The 24,452-nt window shown below is 39.5% G+C and overlaps 5 protein-coding genes across 10 annotated transcripts in view; 2 read left to right on the top strand and 3 right to left on the bottom strand.

The window, feature by feature from the left end:
• Positions 1 to 8,841, bottom strand: part of LOC106653130 (E3 ubiquitin-protein ligase CBL) — a 58,577-nt gene extending 49,736 nt beyond the window's left edge. Inside the window, exon 1 of the mRNA XM_023462586.1 lies at positions 8,772 to 8,841. The gene's annotated coding sequence lies outside the window, so the exon portion shown is untranslated. The remainder of the gene's footprint in view (positions 1 to 8,771) is intronic.
• On the bottom strand, positions 377 to 13,807 carry LOC106653133 (glycerol kinase). Of its 4 annotated transcripts, none has more exons than XM_014372397.1 (12): positions 9,208 to 9,283; positions 8,772 to 8,913; positions 5,279 to 5,364; positions 4,782 to 5,040; positions 3,892 to 4,109; positions 3,582 to 3,794; positions 3,380 to 3,490; positions 3,032 to 3,288; positions 2,752 to 2,957; positions 2,532 to 2,675; positions 2,372 to 2,458; positions 377 to 1,500 (listed from the first exon to the last, which is right to left on the bottom strand). In XM_014372397.1, the coding sequence occupies exons 1-12, from the start codon at positions 9,229 to 9,231 to the stop codon at positions 1,403 to 1,405; spliced, it is 1,845 nt and encodes a 614-aa protein (XP_014227883.1). In that variant the 5' UTR covers positions 9,232 to 9,283; the 3' UTR covers positions 377 to 1,402. The 4 variants fall into 4 exon arrangements, with proteins under 4 accessions (XP_014227883.1, XP_014227884.1, XP_014227885.1 ...); XM_014372398.2 differs by lacking the exon at positions 9,208 to 9,283 and adding an exon at positions 13,194 to 13,807 and having other exon boundaries at positions 1,403 to 1,500; XM_014372399.2 differs by lacking the exon at positions 9,208 to 9,283 and adding an exon at positions 11,919 to 12,364 and having other exon boundaries at positions 1,403 to 1,500.
• Positions 13,808 to 13,901: 94 nt separating this feature from the next.
• LOC106653138 (cytochrome c oxidase assembly factor 4 homolog, mitochondrial) lies at positions 13,902 to 14,342 on the top strand. Its single transcript, XM_014372406.2, has 2 exons — positions 13,902 to 14,139; positions 14,213 to 14,342. Exons 1-2 carry the CDS (start codon positions 14,035 to 14,037, stop codon positions 14,318 to 14,320), a joined length of 213 nt encoding a protein of 70 aa, XP_014227892.1. The 5' UTR covers positions 13,902 to 14,034; the 3' UTR covers positions 14,321 to 14,342.
• On the top strand, positions 14,330 to 14,787 carry LOC106653137 (peptidyl-tRNA hydrolase 2, mitochondrial-like). The gene has a single exon (XM_014372405.2). The coding sequence runs from the start codon at positions 14,347 to 14,349 to the stop codon at positions 14,707 to 14,709; it is 363 nt and encodes a 120-aa protein (XP_014227891.1). The 5' UTR covers positions 14,330 to 14,346; the 3' UTR covers positions 14,710 to 14,787.
• A 1,412-nt stretch (positions 14,788 to 16,199) lies between these two features.
• On the bottom strand, positions 16,200 to 19,332 carry LOC106653076 (transmembrane protein 145). 3 transcript variants are annotated; one of them, XM_014372318.2, is made up of 6 exons: positions 18,664 to 19,332; positions 17,738 to 18,250; positions 17,160 to 17,667; positions 16,946 to 17,083; positions 16,609 to 16,864; positions 16,200 to 16,524 (listed from the first exon to the last, which is right to left on the bottom strand). In XM_014372318.2, exons 2-6 carry the CDS (start codon positions 18,115 to 18,117, stop codon positions 16,334 to 16,336), a joined length of 1,473 nt encoding a protein of 490 aa, XP_014227804.1. In that variant the 5' UTR covers positions 18,118 to 18,250; positions 18,664 to 19,332; the 3' UTR covers positions 16,200 to 16,333. The 3 variants fall into 3 exon arrangements, with proteins under 3 accessions (XP_014227804.1, XP_014227806.1, XP_014227807.1); XM_014372320.1 differs by lacking the exon at positions 18,664 to 19,332 and adding an exon at positions 18,490 to 18,645 and having other exon boundaries at positions 16,334 to 16,524; XM_014372321.2 differs by lacking the exon at positions 18,664 to 19,332 and adding an exon at positions 18,342 to 18,477 and having other exon boundaries at positions 16,334 to 16,524.
• Positions 19,333 to 24,452: the final 5,120 nt, after the last annotated feature.

Below are 24,452 nucleotides of genomic sequence, written 5' to 3'. Positions count from 1 at the left end.
CGACTGTCAGATTTTCGAACGATTCGGCGCCAAAGTTCCAGTTTCGATGAAAATTCAGAGATCATGCGACACGTTTGCCACGAATTGTGCAAGTTTTACTTCTGGACGCTGAGTGGGCTTTTCGAGGGAATATCGGTGAAATGACGAATTCTAGTTAATTTTTGATTTGGTTTATAATTAAAAATGTTTAATGTACTCAAAAAAGACTGAACAACATTAAACAAATTATTTTTTGAAGGAACAATTACAGGATATTTGCAAACTACCTGACAAATCATCGTTTCGTTTCCCTTTTCTGTTTTTCTTCGTAGTTCACATTCTCAGAACTTATATACGCGTTATATTCTTTTTTTAATGCAAACAACAATTATAAACCTAAAGTTTGACAATCGATGGTATTCAATTATTCAGCACCATACAATATTTCTTAAAATCTACTTTTATACAACTAAAATTTAAAAAATTCCGTCTAATGTCTTGCTGCGGGCAAAACATAATTCTTAATAATATTTATTTTCCTTAAAAATACGTGGGTTTATGAATAAAATATACAGTTATCGATTTTTTGTTCTTAGAAAGTTAAATAAGTTTTGATATACCGTATTCACACATCCATTCAAACGCTTACAAAACCATTATATTTCCAAATCAATAACAATTACATAAAATAAAAGATAAAATTAAAGATAAAAAAAAAAATAAAATAATACATAAAATAGCAGATACTCCTCGATATTAATCAAGTGATTGTTCGATCCATCATTCAAGAGATTCTTTCAGGCATGATAAAACATACTTGATTAATACATTTAAAAACATTGTTACCATTAATATTATTTTTAAATAAAAATCTCAATATGGTTTCTATGAATTTCTTTCAATCATATTTTATACCGCTTTACTTTTTATATTTAAGATATATAATTTGGTTGTTCATTAGACTAAAGCTTTTTTGAATGATCATCAAAATAAATCTAGTCACATTGAACACACGGATCATTTCAAACGTATAATAAATCACCATTACATCACTGACATTTCAAATTATTCTCATATTTATGAATATCATTCAACATCATTTTTTTATCTTACATGCGAGAATATCATTTTTATTCTACATAAAATTCGCCGTTGAATAGCAAATCAAATATTTTTCCAAAAAATCACAATTGCTACGATACTCATGCTGTGCGAAATCATCATTACACTCGTGAGTACAAGCTTATGACTCGTTATTTCATTTGCAGATTCTTGAACTCGTAAACGGTGAATTTCACTGTCGTTGCGTGGCATTGAAGACGCCTGCGTTTGGGGTTGACTACATCAGTGCGGGTATCATTGTACTAGATTGAATAGCTAGATGATTGCGGCCGATCGTTTTCGTGAGGCAATCGTTAATGCGTCACCGATTGTCGAAAAAGCAACTGATTCTAAGTAACATGAACGTTGACAGTAAGAACCAGCTCGCAGGTATTGACGCCAAGATGCGATACCTATCATCTGTAAAAACAAAATTTTCTCATGTGCAAACTGTCTTTTTGTTCATTATTTAATTATAACTTTGAGATAACAAAGAATCACAGATTGTGAATACGTAATAACATTTGTAAAAACAAAATATAAGCAAAAAAAAAAAAAACAATGATGCCTTGTGTCATGTTATATATTTGAATTTTAACCAACGTTTGAATCGTAATCAAATTATTATATTACTTCATCAATGATTTGATGATTTGGTTTGGATCAGTTTTGTTTTGATCAAATTCTTATTACATTTTGCAAATTGTGATTTTTTGTATAGGAATCAAAAGGTAATTAATAAAAAAACCATAAAAATCAAGAAGGATAGCAGGACAAGGAGAATAATAAAATGTTTTATCAAAAACAAATATTAAAAAACTTGTTTAAAAAAATATACATCAACTTTAATAACTAATGAACCATAAAATGACAATAGTAATACTACTAGATGCTCGTTAAGTGCCAATCACATAGTAAACTAAATTACTGTGTAAAATTATAAACTACTGACATAACAACAAATTTGAATCATGCATTCACTATTGTACCTATGTTTCATGACAAAGTATTTACAATTTTTTCTCAACATGCTTAAAAACAACATCTAATGAGAGATATTTATTTCTCAGGATGAGGAGAAGTGTCAATTTTTATATACTCTCATATACGCAGGTATATTACCCGTATATAAAAGGATGATAAAGTCTTTTGATCTCACAAAAATACAACATGGATTTCTACAAAGTCTAAGTCTACTAGCTTCGCGTCTCGATGGGATTACAAATAAACGAATCCTTTTTAGTCTCCTTATTATGCTCAGCGTTGCAACTAGGAGCAACAGTTGTTTTACCTGTCATCTGCGGAGACATTTTCACCGAAGCCCAGCCGAGACTTCTTTGAACTGCCATTCTCCACCTTTTGTACCTTTTGTCTCTCTCTGAAAAAAAATTCTTTTATTAGGTACAATCGCACGACTCTAAAAATCATAATGACATTGTGATATTATTTACCTTCGATCGTTGTGGTCGGTAGAAATTCGTCGTTCGACACGGACTCGGATTCTTCGTTGTCCAAAGTCCAAAGATCTATACCAGCTGCGTTACCAGCTGCCTTCGCCGCACCCAAGGCAGTCATATCGGCCGATTTGGATCTGTCTGTATTAATTATAATTTCATTCGTCGGTATTCGCTAATCCGTCAAAGTGCAAGAAGTTTCGAAGTTACAACTTACAAACTGGTACACCGGTGATGTCGGCTTGGAGCTGCATGAGAAGACTGTTGACCGACATTTTGCCATCGGTGTTGAGTTTCGTTAATGGAAAACCGCAATCCTTGTGCATGGCCTCGAGAATGTCTCTAGTTTGGAAGCAAACCGCCTCGAGCGATGCTCTTATAATGTGATCTTTGGTCGAGAACGCCGTCAGTCCGCAAATGATTCTAAATACATCAGATCGTATGAGAAAAATTGCTCAACCCATCGTCGACTCTCTCATTCACACGCGGATACCAACCCTCTGGCGTCTTTTCTCCAGTAGGGAGCGTAGAGTCCGCTGAAGGCCGGCACGAAGTAGACGTCGCCGGTGTTGAGGACGTTGGCGGCAAGATGCTCGCTGTCCTGCACGTCCTTGATCATGCGCATGTTATCGCGCAGCCATTTGATGGCCGATCCGGCGACGGCTACCGAACCCTCGAGCGCGTAGACTACCGGAGCTTTGGGACCGAGCTGGTAGGCGACGGTCGTCACGAGGCCGTGCTGTGAAAATACTTTCTGCGAAAAATAAAAAAAAAATTGCCTCAAAATTTCGTTCTCGCGAGAAATAGATCGGTAGTACGCGAAATCGAGATAGAGGGATCGTTACCTGCGTTCCGGTGTTGCAGAGCAAGAAGCAGCCGCTTCTGTAGGTGTTTTTAGCTTGGCCTTTCTTCAGGCAGTTCTGGCCGACCAGTGCGGCTTGTTGATTGCCCAGAATCTTAACAACAAAAGAAAGAGCGTTAATTATGCTTTTATTCAACAAAAAAAAGGAAAGATTTCGTATCGTCTGCTCGGCTGCTGTTTCTTACCCCGGATATCGGTATGCCTTTGAGCGGTCCGATTCGGATTTTTCCGTAAATCTCGGAGCTGCTGCGTATCTGCGGCAGATACTGCATGGGAATGTTGAAGTATCGGCAGAGCGTCGTGTCCCACTGCATCGTCTCGATGTTCATGAGCATCGTGCGCGACGCGTTCGTCACGTCGGTGATGTAGAGGCCGCCCTTTTTGCCGCCCGTCAGATTCTGGTGGAACGCAACAAGAAACGAACTCGTGAACTTTTTGCTCTACGTAGCTCTTTGCAAAAAACAAAACATCTTTTGTCGAACAAAAGGTCATTACCCAAACGAGCCAAGTGTCTAGGGTACCGAACATGCAGCGTCGCTCGCGCATGGCTTTACGCACCGCGGGCACGTTATCCATCATCCAGCGCATCTTCAGCGCCGAGAAGTACGAGCTGACCGGCAGACCGCACAGCGGCTTCAGGTGATTCTTATTGTTGTCCGGGAATTTGGCTATTATCTCGTCGACCATCTTGTCCGTCCTTATGTCCGACCAGACTGTAAATAATCATCGGAAATGCGTCGATCGTTAATAATTAATTTTCCAACGCATATCTGCACGCGGCTCGATGTCTATATACTACGCAGTCCCCGCGCAGTCGATCGTTTGCATAGAAATGGACTGTTTATAATGTATTATAATATACACACGAAGAGAGCGAAAAAGAGAGGGAAGTAAACGGGCGCCGATAGACACCGAATGTTAAGGAAAAACCGGTTTTTACACACTGTATGCGTGTGTATAAAGCACAAAAACATGACGCAAGTCTCTCTCGCGGGGCAATGTTAAAGTGGGATGCGGCGCGCGGGCTCGATGGTATTTCCACGTTTTTCGCGTTTCTTAATTGAGAGAGAGAGAGAGAATCAAATCCGAGGCTTTTGCACCAGAGAGAAAAGTGCTTATATCAGCATGACGATACAAGGAACGAGTTATGGGTCATCGACGATGCGTACATATTTATTTACTGCGTTATAATGCACTATGCAACAAACCGATTTGTTGCATTTGACGAAAAGAGCCTTCGACATCAATCGTCCAATTCTCTCTCTTTTTTTCTCCGTCTATCTCGCTGATTCTTTATAAATTCAGCCAATCGGTGCGCATTGTTGCACGCATGTAAACACACCGGGATTTTTCCTCGTATAATGACAACAACAACAAACACTCACGTATAGCATTGTAAAGCGGCTCTCCGGTCTTGGAGTCCCAGACGAGAGTCGTTTCTCGCGAATTGCAAATGCCGATCGTGGAGATGCTGCAGGCGTCCAGGCCCTTCTCCGACATGCGCGTCAGCACCTCGGCTATACATGTCCTGATCGCCGAGTCTATCTCCTTTGGTTCTTGCTCGACCCATCCTTCCTGAGGGCAGATCTGCTCGATGTCGATCTGATGGGATTCCACCTCGGTCGCGTGTTTGGCGTTGTAGATCTGCGGCGAGGATGCAGACGAGTCAAGCATGTGCGATAATGTTTACATTTTTTGATATTTTGAATATCGGCGCGTGTTTATCGGAATCAACAAAAGTTTGCGTGAGGCCGATTGAGCGGTTCAATGAGTCGTTTGGCAAAAAAATTTTAGGTCATCGCTCATTGATTAATTTTTTTTTTAATTTTATTTTATATATATTTTTTTGTATACTTTCGATAAGATAATTAATAATACCTACCACAAATCGTATGGTACGAGTACCGACGTCGATGACACCGATGAACGGGCCTGGTTTGCTCGGCGCCGTTGGCATTTTTGTTGTATCTGCAAATAAACTCGATTAGATTCACGACTGCCTGTTAATTTTCTCTACTTTGCGCGCCTAAACTAACTTATACCAGAAATTCTGTTTTTTTTTCTTGTATTTTTTTTCACGCGCAATTAAATTTTTTTTTTTTTTTTCAATATATATTATAAGTCTCCAATATTGAATTATCATTTTGATCTCCGATAAGAGCCGATTTCGCAATTGATTTTTTTCCACAATTAATTAATTATTGAACGAAAAAAAAAATTGTCATCGCGACTAAAGAGTATTACTTATTCGATCGAGTAAAAGCACTCTCGATTCGATATAATTTTTTTTTCTTCCAGAACGAAATACATTCACTGAAAAACACAAAGTCCACGTAAGTCGAGAGCTGCCAAACCTCGTTTACATTTTCGAGGTACACGTCTCCCCATTGTGTCGAAATGTGTGTATGTAACTCGTACCCGCGACACATAGCACAGCATAACGCATATTCGCACGTGCAGCCAAATTTACCTTTTGTGGTTTTAGAAGTATTCCAGGCAGGGGTGCAGCAAAAAGAGTCGCAGCAACAATGCGGTATAAGGTACCCACGGTGCACAAGTATTTAAAAACAAGCCGTTATAATAATGGCAAATATGGTGGTGTTGTATTATTTATGTATATGGTTTCAAACTGGCGCGGCGGCAGACACTTTACAATTTTTAAGCGAACGAGAGGCGAGACGAGCCGAGCCTCTTACGTATGCGTGCAAGCCAGAGCGTCTGTACTGAAAATAATGCATTCTACGGCGAGTCGCTTAGCTTTTTAAGCCGAGGAAATACATCGGTCTTGCCGAAAAGAAGGGGAAGGCTCGATTATAGTTTGCTTTCTCATTGGCCGGCATCGGTAGGCTCGTCGGTGTAATACGCGACGCGCTAAAGAGAGAAAGAGAGAGAGAGAAAAAGAGACCGGCGCGAGTGCGTGTATATATGAGAGTACGCGTTCCACGAGCATTCGGTCGATGAGTTTTATTTTTGAGTAAATGTCGCGCCGGCTTCCATGAGTGTGTTGTGTGCGTATATATGTGTGTTTATACTTATACATATTCACGTGTTACATGCGACTGTGAGTACATGAGTGGGTATTTTCAGGGACAGACCCGTTTTTATTGCTTAATTCCTTTTTTTCGTGTACGGAGGCTTGTCTCGAGAGGAGCCTCGCACGAGTTATGTACACACATAGACACACATACACATAAACCATGGGCATCATAAAACTGGTTTATCTTTCCTTTTTTTCTACTTTTTTTTGCTCCACTAATGAGCAGAGTAGAGGTCGAATTTAAATTTAGGAGCTGTACACAGCGACGATGAACGCGAACTTTTAGGATAACAAAAACTCATGAATGAGCGTTAGATTTGGAGTGAATGATATCAATTGTCGAGGTGATAAAATTATGGAGGAAACAAAAAAACTATTTTTATACTTTCATAATATATTCTCTTCCTATAGCCTAGAGAGATTAGATCTGCGTGTGTACTTTGTTTGACTTGAATACACGAGACTCATATATCGAGATATTACTTTCTAGTCACTGATCAGTATTTTTTTCGATGAAGCAATCGGGATGCCTTAAATAGTTTTGAAAGAGGATGCGTTCCTCAAAACTGGTATTGAAATAAGAGTGCCTTTTCAAAAATAAATCTGACTGTGAGCACGGAATCAATTAGTTGAAGTGCATCTTTTCTTTTTGTTCAGACAGAGGTCCAAAAGATAATATTGGTGCAAATGTAGAATTTAGTTCTTCATGGAGAAAAATAATTTTTTTTTAGACGTTACATCTGTGTGATGATTAGAAAGTATTGATTCCTGTATAATCACAATTTTTTCATCACTTTCATTTTTATCGATTAGGCAATAGAACTAATCATATTCATAATCTACCTACCAGCAGTTTATAGTTCAAAGTGTAAAAATTAATCTTTGATATGGAGAAACGATAATTTAGATAAAAATTTCCGAATGATTCGAGCAAGTACAAATGCATTCAATACTGCAATAATAAAAGCAAGTGATGCTCAAGGAATAGTACCCGACGCTTTACTATAAACAGTGCAGAAATAATTGACATAATAGATTTCAGTTCGACAACAAGGCGAAAGTATGCGCTTATTAGCATATGACCGTAAGAATATAGGGTACTTCGAGTCTAGTGGAAAATCCAAACAGCGATGACGCGACTAAAAAAATCTCGGTCAATTTTCATAGTCATTCATACACACCAGAAAAACGAGGACAAATAGAGTTGCGTCATTGCAGGCGTACACAACGATACGAATATAAAGATACGGAATTTAGAGTAATAAGAGAGGCTGACAGTTTTTTTTCGGCGATACACAGAGTCATCGTGTCGTATCAATTTCGAAATTCGCAACGTGATTACGGGGGAAGCCCACGTGCAGACTTCTGGCTTTAGTGGAACATGCGCATTGATATCGATCGTAGAACATAATTAAAAAAGTTCAAAAATCGAGCAGAAAAAAATTATATTTATAAAATTATCGTAAAACACGTGTGGATGACATAAAACATAAAGGAATCGTGAATTCAATGCGACGATAAAAACAAGCCGAGTCATCGCGTCGCTGAATGATCGATCGAAAATGAAAATAAAAATAATCGCATATCTGAGCATCTCTCGGGCGCGCAGAATTCATTACGGCTCGAGGATCGTATTTTTAGCCCAAAAACGCTCTCTGCATTTCCCTGAAATTTTTCGCGCGGCTATACGCTCGCCTCAAAAATGTAATTATCATACGCTACTTATTCGGAGTCGGCTATTCGAGCGTATACAATACGCGCGTGTGTGCGACGGACGAGCGAACGGCGGCAACGACGAGCCCGTATACATTATTATGTGTGGCTTCTTTTTTCAATTAGCGAGCTCGCTCGTGCCGCTCTTTGCATCATATCAGCGGCATTGCGTCAGGCAGACCTTCGCTTTGTTACGGAGAGCAGCAGTCATCTTGATTAGAAACGTGTTGTATCGCTTCTCGTTTCGGAAAAAACAAGAATTTTTAGTGTTTTTTGGGCGAGAGGGGAGAAAAATTGACCAGCGCAGTGTCACACAACGCCACGATAATACTACGTGTAGTTGACAGACACTTGATAAGTCGATTGTACCCGAGTACTTGTGTATGTGTGTGCGCAAGTGTTACTTGTATCTGCATCACAAACGACGACAAAATGAATTCACTCACTGTTTACTTGCCCGATACATTTGCAGCGAACGTCAGTACAGATATTATTGTTTGTCAACGACTTCGAGATGATCCACGCGTATGTCACAATGACGTACAACAAGAATGAGAAACATTATGCTGAGCCTATTATACGATGGAAAGTCTCGAAGTTCTTCAACTTTGCTTTATCTTCTTACCTTGAGTACTGCTTGAGAAATTTGGAGCTTTATCGTTATCGTTTCTTTTTTGTTCGTCAAACCTCCCTGCCATGCTGTCAACTCGCGCAGACCGATCACTCCCAGCTTTTTGAAATTTTGACAACCAATAGTGGCAATTTAGCTGAAACACAAATGAGTAAATTTCTTTTTTAGTCAAATCATATTCATACGTTGCGAACCATAACGATGTGTTTATGAGTTTCATTGAATAATCGCAATATGCACTATCATTCATTCGTAATATTTTGTTTATGCTCGCTTCTGCATAATCGCGCGTATCTCGTCGATTTACAAGGGAAACCACTCCAATTCGAATGCGTAATATTGAAATTCAGCTCCGATTCGCATTTTTGTTTTGCCTCGAGAGTTATTTATCAATGAAAAATAATAAATTCACAAGTCTCTAATCGCATACCTCCAAAAATTCGCCGTATATCATTCGCGAGCACTGTATGTGGACAAATCGACGATAAATAATAGTTTTCGTTCGTTCGATTACTTTTTTTTTTTTTTTAATTATGATCAATTTTTGCAACGCGATTCGGTTCTCTTTAAATAGAATGAACACGCTCCATCAAATATTTAAGAAAAAATAAAAAAAATCTAAGGTAATTCGAGCGAGTCTGCGCTCGAGCCGGAAGTGCACGCGCGGATCGAGTTGTCGTCGACGGTACTACAACACACGGTTGTGCGCGCGCGGGTGGCATTGCCGGCCAAGAAAGACTAAAGTTAGTTTCGTGCGGTCGATTGGCACGGACCATCAGCTAGACATATCCTGCTCGCACACGTGAGCTTCTCTTATTCTCTTATATACATGTAATATGTATACAGAGACTCAGCGACGTAATAGCGTATATATTTTTGCGGAGTAGCTAATCACGAATAGTTTAGTATATACACGAGCTTATGCTTGTAAAGTCGATGACGACTTATACGACGACGTCGACTCTGCGATGCGCAGGTTCAAGGTTTGAGCCGAGCAAAATTGCCAGAAGTCGTCGTTACGCGCGCGCAAGATTAGTGAAACTTAAGCTCGACGGATTGATAGGAAAAAAAAGGGAGGAGAAAAAAATATGCAGTATTTCATTGTTTTGTCTTCAAATTATAGACGATCTGCCCGACGCGTCATTATCGTCTGCGAAATGATAATATTTTCTCGCTCTTTTTCCCCTCTCTCTCTTTCGCTCACGGATCGATGCATTGTGTTGCATAAGACATTATTATTTAGATCGTAATAGTAGCCGCCGCGTCTCGTATTGCGATACATACAATATCGATTAGATTTATTACTATTGGCATTAGAAGCAAGAGGAGACTCGGATTAATCAGAGGAACTTTTGCAGGCGACAAATTCGAGGTATTCGTGCAGTTATGTCTCAAGTTTGTCGTCACATCGGCAACCAGATAATAAACTACTGTGCGTAGCTATAAGCAATGATGATCAACAGCAGTGGACTCGAGCGTAAAAGGGATCGTCAAAAATTGCAGTATCTCTCTCTGACACGCACGCGATAAGCAAATCTGGCCTCTGTTTACTTGGTATTTTGTTGGACTTATTATTGTTGATGGAGGTCCAGGGTATTAATCGCCTTAATCTTCCACAGACGTACATCGCGCTCAATTTTTAACAAATTATTATATTCGACGATTTTCGTAATTGTGGAAAGAAACGCGGCGCGTATGTAAAAGATAACCGATAACGTCACGTTTTGTCGTCAGTTGGATTTTTCTTTTTAAATTGTCAGTTGTTTCTTGCACGGCTCAGCACATGCGCTCGTCGATAATTGAAAACAAAGGATGAAGAATAAAAAAGAATACAGGAAAAAAAATGGCAAAATGATAGTCACAGTCGCTTCCACGGTTTGTTTTAAAGTAAATTATCGAAATCGAGATGACGGTTTTGGTGTATGTACGTGTGTACTGCACATGAAGTGGTCTAGAGCGATATCAAGGCCGCGTTCATAATGCGTTGGTTTCCCGGGAAGCATCAGACTACCACGAGAGAGCTAGCGGCGAGCCGCTCTTATATACGAATCTGAGGAAATTTCTCGCCACTTGCGGGTGCTGCGCGAAAACGAGCGGGAGATCCGAATTCGCGGGCTTTCGGTGCATTATTTTATGGACAATCGGGTTGGAATGGGGTTGAATCAAACGAAGAACGATGCCACGACTATTCGACTACTGGACGAGTGAAATTTTCCCGAGTTACTTTTCAATGCGGGGGTGGTGCGATTTTTTGCAAAAAAAGTGCATCAGCCGCTGCAGGACTGCGTTGGTGGAGGCGCTGTCCATCTGGCGGTAGAGGCTCCAAGTTTGCACTGCCGATAAGAACCTTGAACTCCACTGTACTGTATACATGCAGACTACATCTAATGCTTCAAACACATGTGTTATGAATACGAGTCCTACTGCTCATTCGAAACCGTCGAGACTCTTGCATTGCATGCTGTATCACAATTTTTTTTTTATTCAAGAGACAGTATCGAGCTCTAATTAATGGTCAATTTGATTATTAAAAGTTATTACGCTTTTGAACTTGAATGACTTTTAATTAAGTTGTTAAAAAAAGAAGAGAGTCTCGAGACTCGTGATTAAAGTATAAGCCTTAATCACTGCGCGAATTATGAAAAATCATTAATCAATCGTCGCAGACTGCGGCCATTGCGTCAGATTCCACTTTTTATCGGTTATCATTTAACTCGCTCGGGAATTAGCTACAATGTCTTCGACTCGAGTTACCAATTTCCGATAATGTAATAATTGGAAACGATTGCGCGCCGCTGCAGATCAAATGTGTACTTATATCCCGAAGAAAAAAGTCAATATTATACTGAGCAAACGACGTTAAATCTGTTCGCGATTTAGCTTTATTATAGTTGCTGTGCTGACAGATCGAGACAGGTGATAAGTGCGATACGTTGACCTTCAGAATCAAGATAAAAAAATAATAATTTGATCAATCGATCGTAAAAGAGTTGCAATTTTAATTCAATTTTTTTTCTGCTAATTCACGGTGAACAAATCATATGATGACGAATCGTCTTGAATTAGCGTACACGATTATAATACCCATCTAATAACGATGATACAGGCAAAAAGTCGTCTGAACTGAGCGGACAAAAATACCTAATATTTTCGGGGTAGAAACTCGTTGGCCTTTTTACTCGGCGCTGCTGACCCATTTACGATCAGGATACTCGCAGTAATAGTAGCAGCAGCACATCGATTTCACTATCACTCCGAACCGGGTTGGTACGTCACAACAAATCTCGTGGATCATCCAAGTCATCGCGGGCGAAGGATCTGGTCGGAAATCGCGAGAAAAACTGAGTGAAAAGTTCCTTCATCTTCACAACTCGTGTATACAAACTCGAGGGAGGCTCGAGGTTGAACAGGAGAGAAAGAGGGTGGCTGCTCCGAATGAACTCGAATTGCAACGTCAGTCGCTCTCCGCGCAAGCTCTGTTTTATCAATATGAAAGTCTGCGTTTAAATACCCTTCTTCCTTTTTTTCATTTAAAGACAAGGCCTATACGTATTTTCGAATTATATACTTCGAGTTTTATTTACGATGCTCAAGAAGTTTAAAGACCTTAAAAGAGAAGGTGTCATTGTTTCGACTGAGACCAATGATTGATCACGTTTCCATTTCTTCGGAATGTCAACACTTCAATATCAAAACAATACGAGTCATTTCGAGGAAAGATAGGCATGCACGTTTTGCTCCGAAATACACAAGAAAACCTACCACGAACAGCGAGATATCGTCTGCTAGACGCTCGGCGCAAGCGCACTGATCGCACGTGCGAGCCGAGGACTGAGGAGAGCTTCGCACTTTTCGTTTGGACATTCAGCATTGATTTTTATTTATGATCGAATGGAATGGAAACAGCAATATAATAAATAAAGAATAATTGACAAACTTACAGATAAGAGTAATTTTTTTCCGTGTCTTACAAAAGTCAAGCAAGGGAGAGTAAAATTGACCCGTGAAAACGGTGTTTTACATAATTAGTTAAGACAATTAATTATTCATTGACTGTGTAAGTAGCGATATAAAAGTTCGTTGCACTCGCCGAGCCGCGTAACAACGGTTTAACATTTCGCTTCAATGACAAACAACACCTGATGATTTTATTTTGAATAGTTAATAAGTTGACGAAAAAGTTCCGAGAAATGTTTAAACAAGGGTCAACTTGCTTTTGAATAATTCATACATTTTTAAATTAATCGGAGTAATAAACAACGAAAACCATTGAATTCAATGGTATTGATATAAACCTTATGAGTTTCACTTTGAGGAGTGTATTGGTCAAAATTAAATCTTTAAAGGATAGAAATAGCCTCGACGTTTTATTAAGAAAACATAAAAGTATTACGAATTATTGCAACAAAAACTAACCTCTCCTATCAGTTGTTATATTTTTCCTGGGTTCGGATTTTCTTCGACACTTAACGACACAGCACAAACAACTCTCGTTCTTATGCTTGACGAATTGCTTCATACTTTCACATCGACACTGCTTATAACCAATATCGAATTCGTCACATTGCGATACATCATATCTACACGAATTTTCCGGCCCCAGCGAGATGCCGGATTTGGCACACGCGAATTTTCACAGAGTAAATAGGCGCGCACTTCTGTTTATAAAAATAAGTATGTACCAGCTTGCAACACCTGGGTGAACGGAAATTAACGAGGAATCGATTATCTCAAACAGTCTTGACAAGAATCAGTAATCACGGTGCACTTCATAGTTTCATTTAATTTTTTCACTTAAAATTCTGCACAGCAACACTTGTGTAAGAGCGGCAGATTATGCAGAATCAACTTGAAGCGAGTTGCTCGTTACTTTAACAGGTTTATTGCCAACACTGAAAATGTTCTACAGTTTTCAGTGTTGATTTGATTAGGAGTCGATGTGCTCAAGCGTCGATTACACGAAAATTAGACTAGTTTTTATTGCTTTTTATTCATCGTAGAAAAGTTTTTTTGACAAGATGAGTCATTGTTTTGATATGGATGCCACTCGTGTTGCAGGGGATTGGCAACAATGGGTACTGAAATATGCCGGTCATCGACAGACGACAGCTGTCTTCGACATCGTCGTCGGTCGTCGTGCTGTGCGTCTTCTGCTCTTTCCACGTGAGGGGGAGGTTTCATAACAGATCATAATTTGAAAAGAAAGTACAGAATCATTATTAATAACATCGAACGATGTAAATAATTTTCAGGAATTATGTCTGATGCTCAAGAGAAAAAAGAAAAAGAGCTAGAACCAATTGATAAAGTAGAGTTGATGCTAAAAAAGACCGGCTGTATTGATCTACATCACGCAGTACAGGTAATAATAATGTTTATTTAATAATAAACTAGTCCACTGCAATGGTTTTTTAAGGTATTATTTCTGATTTTAGGAATGCTTTTTTGAAACCCACGATTGGAGACAGTGCCAAGATCAAATTAAGAAATTTAAGGATTGTATGAATGTGTACAGAGAATCACAAGAGAAAAAGTATTCTTGATTAATATTTGTTAATAGTGTGCAGAGATGTCTATCATTAAAATGGTTTTAGTTGTCCGAATGGACATAGGAATGGGCCAAGGCAAAATTGCATCGCAATGTGCTCATGCCGCAGTTGAATGTTTTACAAAAGCTAGAAGAGGATTTCTTAGTTATTTTACTGCTAGGGCATGGCTTATGATGGGTCAGCCTAAGATTGTTTTGAAAGTTCAAACTGAAAAAGAATTTTTACGCCTTTATGAAACAGCACAAAAGTCTGGACTCGTCACTGCTGCCATTAGAGATGCTGGAAGAACGCAGTTAAAACCTGGCACAATTACTGTATTGGGTATTGGTCCTGGTGCAACAGAAAAGATTGATGAGATTACTTCTCACTTAAGGTTGCTTTAGATATCTTGAATGTTGATTATATCAATTGTAAAAGTATAAGCCAAAGTTTTTTTGTATAAAAAGAAGTTACATCAAAAATAAATACGCTTGGATCGAAATCTAGTTAAAGATTATATTTTTCTTGTTGTTTATTAAATCAAGTGTACATCTTAAATCTTTTACAACGAGTGATAAATAATTTGATTTAATTTGTAAGTTTCTATCCAAAAGTATATTTTACAAGATTTAAAAACCTTACTAATTACAGTTTTTTTAAAGAAGAATTTAATTTAAATGTAAGTAACATATTAGTAATAGATGGAATGCTAGCTTATTATTTCTCTAATGGTCATTCATACTAATCTTTACATATATCAGAGAAATAATTAAAAATCATAGTGAATCATGTTTTAAAGATATATAGAATTGCACCTTTGAGGCAAAGAATATTATCGATTGATAAATGGCTAGAATAAAATACATACACAATATAGATATACAGTTGTGAGTAATGTTCTTTTACAATTTAGTCAAGTAATTTCAATTAAAAGTTGGCTGAGGAGTTCTGTAATACTGATGTAACTATTTGGAGTTTACAAATACATTTTCATTTAATAGAATAGAGTATTTTTGTGTAGAAAATTTGTTGTGGCATTTATATATGAAAATAATTTAAGCGAGAAAATGTATCTTTTACTGTACATTCAATTTTTTCAACTTTACTTATGAAAAATTATCAATGTTTGATTACTAATTACTTAGTTGTTACAACATCGACTGATAGAAATTGGTAAGAAAGTAGTACAAATATCATCAGGCTTAAGGAGATAAAAGTATTTTGTTCCATCGACATACTAATTTTGATATTTTGGCAATCTTGCATCACATTATCGTTGCATTGTTTCAAAGCTTTTCTACGTTGTCATCGATTTTTTCACATTAAATTTCATACTTTTCCAAGTATAAATAAGAAATTGCGTCTAAATAAGTATTTTTATACTTACATTTAAAGATTTACTTTTTGAGTTATAAAAACATTAGATTGTTATTGACTGAGCATCACAAATTGACTTTCCTAATTACATATTAAGATAAAATGAACAGTGTTTTAGGCAATGTTCAGATATTTTATCGCTAATTTTAAAGCTTATTACAAAAATCACGGCAAAGATTAATATACCTCATAGAAGACATTCCATGAGATTTAAAAAATCTCATAAAAGAATAATTACATTTTGAATACATTTTTATACATGATCATTCTGATAAAATTTTTTGAAGGAATAAATATTAATAAAATACAAAAGTTAACTAAACTTATCATTAATTTGAAATGATAAAAAATAGTTTTTCGATATTAATGTAAAATATAAAAAATTATATTACCTATATGAATATTTTACATTCGAGTTCCTTAATAACAGAACTTATCTTAACAATAAAAATGATTCACCAAAAAATAACAATGAATCATTTATTTACAACAATTGAATATTTAAGAATTGCAGTTCTCAACTGAATAATTTTCAATAACGTGTCTGTGTGGCATCATTTTTTTTTCATTAAATGCAATGTGACAAGACTCAGTCTACAACATAAAAAGTAACACTCTACTAACACACCATTTTACTTTTCTGGGTTTAACTTAAGCAATGATTTTGTTAAACTCTGGTGGTTCTACGTAGCTATTGATAACGTGAGGTGCTTCGTTAAATTCATCGAGTTCATCGCCATGATCCGCACCTTCAGCTAAAAGGAAATATTGTTCACTACGCGTTGGCCAAAGTAAATGAGCCATAACGCAATAAGCAAAACAATCAATTGAGTATGTGATACCTGTTAAATAAAGATTTAAAATTATATTTAGATAATTATGAAAAAAATAAATAAAAAATCAAAATGAAATTAATGTTGTCTTACCTAACAATAATTTAAACCTCCAAAGAGCACCAACTTGAAGGGCTACAAGAGCTACTACAGGTAAATATATAAACCATACCAATGAAGATGCACCAAAGTGAAGCAAAAAGTTAAGTTTTTGAGTATTGTGCTCATACATCATGGTGTTTCGAAGTTCGCGTAAAAACCAAACCATAATCATAGTACGGAAAAATAATATAAACCAACCAGGCCAAGTTTGATACTCATCAATATCTTCAATGATATCAACTTCCGTCTGAAAAAAATATAAATATTAGTTTACATGAACAGATTTTCAAGACAATATATCAAAATTTCCTCATTACTGATTACGTACCATATTCCAAACATATAATAAAATGTGTACTACTCCATAGCAAAGCCAAATTGTAAAAAGTAAAGGTTTCCAAGTTAATTCTTGTCTGGTTACTGCCCAACCTTTAGCTAGTACTAATAGTAATAGCATGAAAGTTGTCTGAAAAAAACCGAAGTAATGATTATGATAACATTTAATTTATTCTGAGTTTCAATTATTATTGTAATAAACTTACTCTTGATATAATATCCATTATGTCACCTGCAACTTCTAATTGCTCATAGCCTACCCCGTCAAGTGCAAATTTTAAAACGTGAATTAGAATTAGGGTTAAAGCCATAAAGTCAAAAAGAAGACTGGCTGTGAAAAGTCTTGTAACAGGATGTTTTTGTATGCTAACAGCATACAATTGAAGTGGCACCAAAATTATATAACACACAAAGAACATCAAATACATTTCAATGGTATTCTGCCTATCATAAGAGAATTGATAGGTCAGACTGTTCAAACCACTGTTATTAGGATTCCCATTGACAAGCCATATGTCATATTCTAATTCATCTTGTTTGTCATAATACTCCCATTGGCAAGTTTCATTATTTCTGTAGCATGCTACCAAACTAATGTACCAGAAACGTGGTTGATACAGATCTTGTATCGTATAAGTAAATTGGTTTCCTTTAATTACATTCCAAGGTACATTTTCATCTGGGCACAATTTTCCTTTTGGACAAGGGACTCTCCTACGAAATTTTAATAATTGTTAATCGATGAATTAAAGCCATGCTTGTCAAAGATGTAGTAGATAATTACCTCAAGTAATCTTGACCATCATCGTTGCATTTTTCATCGTATGAACTCTTCTTAAGCGTATCAAACATCATGGCACAGGCGAGTTCCTTATTTCTTATTGTTCGATTGCCATAGTATTCTAAAAAGTGGCTGCGGTCGAGCACAGCCAAAGTAATGTTCTGAGTAAAGTTTGTTCTTGAAGTGATATTACCAAAAATATATCCGTAAGAATCTTTTGGATTAAGTTGATCTGTTCGTTGAAAACCAAATTTAATGAGGAACTTGAAAAAATCTTTTGTCTTGAAGGTTCCTGTGATATGCGTAGAGTTAGTTTTATCACATAGCATCAACAGGAATAGCGGCAGCAATAGCCACATTAATTTGGGCCCTTTAAAAGCCATCGCTACTGATTGTTTGAATTGTACAGAATTTGATATCTAAGTCTTAGTCATTGCTCCGCTGCTGCAGCTGGTGTCATCTTTCACTTGCCATTGAGAAGTCTGCTTATTTTCTTATACTTGAAGTTGTTCAAGGCTGAAACAAGAGTATTGTTTATGTCAAGTAGTCAAATAGCTAAGGTCATATTAATATTGAGAAGTGACAGATTGAATAGAATAAAATTAACCTTCCGTTAATTATAAATAAATAAATGAATAAATAAATAAATAACGATTAGAATATAATCGATTAAATATTCGCACTCGACGTAGTCTTGAATAATTTATCGAAAACGATCGCGGAGCTTGATTTTTTTTCTAGTACACGACACTCACAGCAAAAAACTATAGCTAATGGAAAAATCTATCACTTAGACTCGGCAAAATCGTTCGGCATTTAATTCTCATCCAAGTTATCGCAGTCTAGCGAGCAAAACTATTGCAAATCCATTGTTCAAGCCAAGATGTACGTGTAATAACTTTTCCACAATTAGTGGTGAAGCGACTTACTCGATATCATCGAAGAAGCGCGTGATAAGCTGCTATATGTCAAACACTACTACTATAAAACAGCTGCTGCTGCTACTACTGAGAATTGATTTCGATAACTCGTTAACGATATTGTATATGGCTCGTTTGCGAAATCAGTCTCTCAGTGGGCACGCAGCAGCTGGCGAGGGCGATGGTGATACGATGGCAGTGATTCAAGCTCCGATTAACCTCAAAAGCTGAGGCGAATAATTTTGGCGTCCTCCTCCGCGAATTCCGGGCACAGCTGCAGCGAACTCCTCGCCGCTGTATACTATGTATATAGATATAGGTATAGGGGTGTATGCAAGCGAGTGCAAACACCGAGAGAGACAGAGAACACACAGGCTCACTTTGACGCGCTCATTGCGTTGCACGAGTAGCCGCAGCTGCAGCAGGCAAAGCTACTCGGCGCGTACAGCAGCTCGCCCGGAGCCGAGGCACGAGACTAAAGCGAGATCCGCGAAAGACGTTGTTGCGCTTCATTTTGACAATTTGCCGAACTTGCACGAAATTACGATACGTAGGCTGTCGCGAAGTATATCGCGAGTGCAGATGTACCGAGGGGGGACCCCGTGTGTAGGTAGTGTCGCGTAACACGCTGCACTGGCGAGCTTTATGCTATATGTGGTGCGTGCCTCTTTTTTCTTATTGATTTTCCCCACCCGTGGAATTGTGCCGCCTAGTCGCGAGCTGGGCTCCGAGCTTTGCCTGCAGCCGCGCCAGTGCACCCGAACTCACTGCTGCCCGTCCTCTATATACAATATAGGTATATACAATTAAATGGCTCGCAGACAGGCAGGCCAGTAGTAGCACAACTGTCACGACTTTTCCGCTTACTATACGATACTACTTCATATAGCTATGCACCGGACGCGCGCGAATAATCGTATTAGTAGAAAAGCATATACAAGTGCGTCTACGTTTGTGTAACATACATACCACAGTGGCTAGCTGAGTCTATGCAAATGTCTATGTACAAATGTATGTTGTAACAACTGGCGAGAGCTGCGAATTTGACGTTTATAACATGGACGGGGACGATCGAACTGACCATATAGGATAATATACAAAAGCTGCAGCCTGCGCTGGACTGCAGTTAGGTGCATTTCGGAGCAGCAGCTGCGGCCGCACTCGAGTCGATGTCGGTCAGTGGCCAGCGTCGATCGGACCCCGCACCGCCGCTGCCGTTCACTTTTTCTTCCGCACGCGCGCGGGACACGATCCCGCATGCATGATATTCGCGCCGAGTTTCACTTTTCGCATTTTGATTCGGCCGCCGTCGTCGTCGAATCGCCACGTGCGTTACATATAATTACTTGCTCGTGCAATAATTATTATTGCACGCACGCAACATGTAGGTATGGGTGTATACGAAACGAAGGTGGGCGCGTAACGCGAGTGTTTGCGTAATTGCGATCGATCGAATGCCGCTGCTACCGGCCGATTTCGCGGCCCGTCAACACTTGTTGATTTTCGCCAACTCCGGCCGCGTGCAACCTTAAACTCGTGTCCCTTTTCGCTTGATATACACGACCTTTGGATTATTATCGCGCGCGGAGGCTTACGAGCGCATGGCCTCTCGACGTTTCGCAATCACACGTTACGTGAGTCGCAAGTTTCGTGGCTCGAACGCGTTCGGAGCTGCGGTTGGATTTTTTTCGCGCGCTTATATACACCTTCCACGCGATATATACATGCCGTTCGCGAGGATGTACAAGTATAATATCGTACATCGCGAAAGAGAGAGAGAGAGAGCGACTCGTAATCGTCGCGCAACAAGTTGCTGGCTTCCTCGAGCAAATCGCAGCTCTCCGCGTTTTTTTTTTTTTTTTTTCATTTTTTATTTACTTTCTTTCCCGCCTTTTTCTGCAGTTCTTTCCATGCTTCGTCAAAAAATATGCATGCAATTGCTTTTTATTTCTGCAGCTCTGAATATCATGTTATTATCGAGATACGTAGTAGTGTATATGGGGCACGGTGTCCTTTTCTTTTGTACGAGAGCCGTGCCTAAATTTGCCTACGAAAAAAGGCAAAGAACGGATTCACTCGAATGTGCATGGGGAATTCGAGCGATTCAAAGATCGACGCTGATGTAATTCTAGTCCAAAGCAGAAAATTCAAATTTGAGTCCGATCTCGGGGGGATATACAATTCGAAATTCTCCCGTGCACTCGCGACATTTTCGATTTTCGAATACCTGCTTACCAGCACTATTTCCAGGGTACGGAATTTTGGGCCAAATATGATTCTCCAAAAAGTCCTCCTTCCTCTCTTCGATACGACACCCACACACACTACACATGGAATGGACGCGGTCGGCGTTTATTTATCCAAAGAGATCCAATACAATATGGTTCGTCACTGTGGAGGCAGTGCGTACAATTCAGGTTGCAAACCGAACAGAGAGTTTTGAGAAACGGTAAATGTGTATCGAATATTTGCCAGAGCAACAAACGTGACTCCGAATAAAAGATATTATAATTATGCTCGGCAGCGGAGAATTACAAATTGCAGCTGAATACAATTGAAACAACATTCGTGTAGGCAGACAGAGAAAGAAAAAATTAACGAGCTTTTTTAAGAGGGGAGAGAAGAGTAAAATTCCATATCACGAGGCGCTTATTTCGTTCTTCTAAGCGAAACTCGCGCACGCACAGCGTATGCACGCGTAACGCTGAAAATATTTATTCATGTTTTGTCCAAGAAAATATGTACAAATAATGAGGCAAATAATGAAGGTATATATTACGTACACATATAATGTATATATCGCTCGCACTGCACCGAGAGAGCTACGATCGCATACGGATAAAACGAAGTTTGAAGCTTTGGCATAGTTTAATCCATATGCTTGCAGCAGCAGGCGAGCCTCTCTATATGTGCGCGCGTATATATACAGGTTATTTAGAGATGAAATTTCAAAACTCAATCTGCTTGATGCGAGGGAGGAAGAGTAGGATCGAGCGCGGCGCATAACTTCGGGTCCGGAATACGATATCGCCGCGTGCAGGTAAAAAGTCGAGGCCTCGGAATGTATAGAGGATGCGTTTGTATATGCTTTAGCATCATCCTAGCACACACAAATATATATCCCGATAGGATATACAATAGCTGTGAGTTTGGAATTTGCCGATCGTATAAAAGCCTCGCTCTTCCTTGAATAATATGATGTATCGCGTACGCAAGGCAAAAATGCGCCTCTCGGTTACGTGGCCATCTTTTTCTACTTCATCTGCGCACACCCCCCGATTAGTCGAGAGCGAATTCTCCTATTTCTATTTTAGTCTTTGCTGCTGCTGCAGCTGCAGATTCGGTGCGAGCGTGAATGCGGAAAGAGCTCGACGCGGCAAGGATCGATCTTTCATGCGGTCGGAGACTCGCGCGCGACTCCACTACTACTGCAAGCCGGCAATTCTATTTTCATCGACGCTTCACGGGTAGATAGTTCGACAGGCGCGCCCACGAGAAACTCCGATTTATATAGAAACGATGCTACGAAATTCGAAAATACTCTGTGCTCTATAGTGGCTTTTGCTACTAACTATAAAGCTGTGCGGATGCATCGTCGATGAAGAGGATCTTTTTTTTTTTTTAACCCTTGCTCTCGAGCCCCGATAAAATGTATATAACGTAGCTCTGCCATCGTGTCTCTTTCAGGAAGGGCTCTGACAATTCGCTGCAGTGGCTGTGGCTGAGCTTTCTCCATCTCTGTTTCTCTCGACTCTTGTACCGTGAGCGAAATGTGCCGCGCTCCACACGCAGCGCATGGAAGCCATAGCAGCAGCCGAGCACGATTATAATTAATGCACCGACGCGACGGAATAATAATTACCGCCAAGTCGGCTTGAATGTATAAAGGGCTCCGCTCGCTGCATACAGCACCCATACACGGGGCACGATGTAATTTCTGTGTAAGCGCGAGTATGTGCGTACGTGTGGGTGAGGCTCTGCAGGGACCTCCACAGCTACCATTCAAATCGTTCCGTGTACTCGGCGTTTTCGAATACATATTACGCACTTTTCGCCTCTTCTCGCACGAATACAATGGAAGAGAGTAGAGCCAAAGTTTTACAATGTTCAACCGAAACCCCGCGTATTACCTGCAGTTCGGCGGCGGCTGCAGCTGCTTTTTTTTCAACTCGTTCGCGAGGGTGCTCGAATACACATCGTACACAGGAGTTGTGATCGTCGTAAGCACGGGGGTACATAATATAAGCAGCGCGACGACTAATTGGATTCGAGCGATTGGTACGTGGACCTCCTTCCTCATGTACAGGATAATCGATTCGACAGAGAGAGAGAGAGTATAATATGAAGTGCGTTCAACCAAAGCAGCAACTGCCATACGTGTTTGTTAGTATGTGTGCGTGGGTGTGCGCGACGTTTGGAATCTCGACTTCGACACGCTTCGAGAAGCCTTAATTAGATGACGTCGGGCTTTTTTTTTAATTTCACAGCTCTCAAGCGGCGACTCTTGATTTTTAACTAGCGAGTCGAGCACGTATCTTTTTATTTTATACATTACATACGTATTATTATAATAAGCATACTGTAGATGCGATCTTGTCATCTTTTCTTTGCGACCTTTTCTCGCGCAAGTAAATCATCGGTTGGTAATACGATTCGTATGTACGCACACACGGAGATTTGAAAAACTTCAATTCGATAAAAATTCCTACTTCATTTTTTTTTTTTTTTTTTCATCTATGTTGTCGAAAAATCGAAGCCGTTAGCTTAAACGCACTGCGCCTAGTGCGCGCCTGTGTGCGTTGCTGCTTCAGTCAACTCGTCTCTCGTTTCTGCTTTATAAAAAGACAAGAGCAAAAAGTCTCTCTTCTCTCTCTTTCTCCCACTTTCACGAAGGTGTTTTCGTACAAAAAAATCGTTTTTCGTTCAATTTCACGCAAGCTTTCTCTCGCTCGTCTTTCCTTTCCTTTTCTCTTATTGCAGCGCTTGCCGCCGCTGCTGCTGCTCGACAACGTTGCACACGCACAGCTCGGTGCAACAGCAGCAGCAGCAGCAGCGGCACAAGTATCACACAGAGGCACGCCGCGACGTATTCATACACACCCATACACACATAGGTGGAGCTTGGAAGAAAAAGGCACGTTTGCGCGATATTCAAGTAGTTACAGTCCCGCTCGAGTCAGGCATGCGTATGCTCTTCCTCTTCTTTCTCCCTCTCCCTTTTCTCTCTTCTTCTCTTACCTTTTTTCGCAAGCTCGAGCTCGCTCCCGCACACGTAGAAGACGCATTTTGACGCGCCAATGTAGGAGAGCTGTTCGTTATCCAGCGGTGCGCGCGCCTCGGCGTGGTGCATTGCAGCAGCAGCAGCAGCAGCTCTGTCAGGAGGGAATCTCGCGCGAGCTTGTGTGTGTGTGTGTGTGTGTATATACATACGAGCTCTCGGGGGTGGAAAGGGATAATAAAAAGTCTTTTCTATTTTGCCAGAGGATAAGGTGTAAACGTGACGCCTTTACACTTGCATTCGAGAGTAAGAGAGAGATACGCACGATCGCTGCGTATCTTATGTTCGCTTGATAGAATTTCAAAGTTCTGCCAATGATATAACAATCGAACCTGTTGGCTTTTATTTTTGTTAGCTCTCGATATCACCTGCGACTACGACGACGTCGTGGAACGTTTGATTAAAAAGAAAAGCAAGAGTATACGAGACACGCAGCACAACGGGGAGTTCTTGAAATTTCGATGCTCCGAACTAATCAGATTATTTACCTCGACTCCGTCTTCGAGCTCGCTAAGCATTG

The sequence above is a fragment of the Trichogramma pretiosum genome, unplaced genomic scaffold, assembly GCF_000599845.2.
Source record: "Trichogramma pretiosum strain Unisexual culture from Peru unplaced genomic scaffold, Tpre_2.0 scaffold8, whole genome shotgun sequence".
Lineage (NCBI taxonomy): Eukaryota > Metazoa > Arthropoda > Insecta > Hymenoptera > Trichogrammatidae > Trichogramma > Trichogramma pretiosum.
This window is presented reverse-complemented; position numbering and strand designations above follow the sequence as displayed.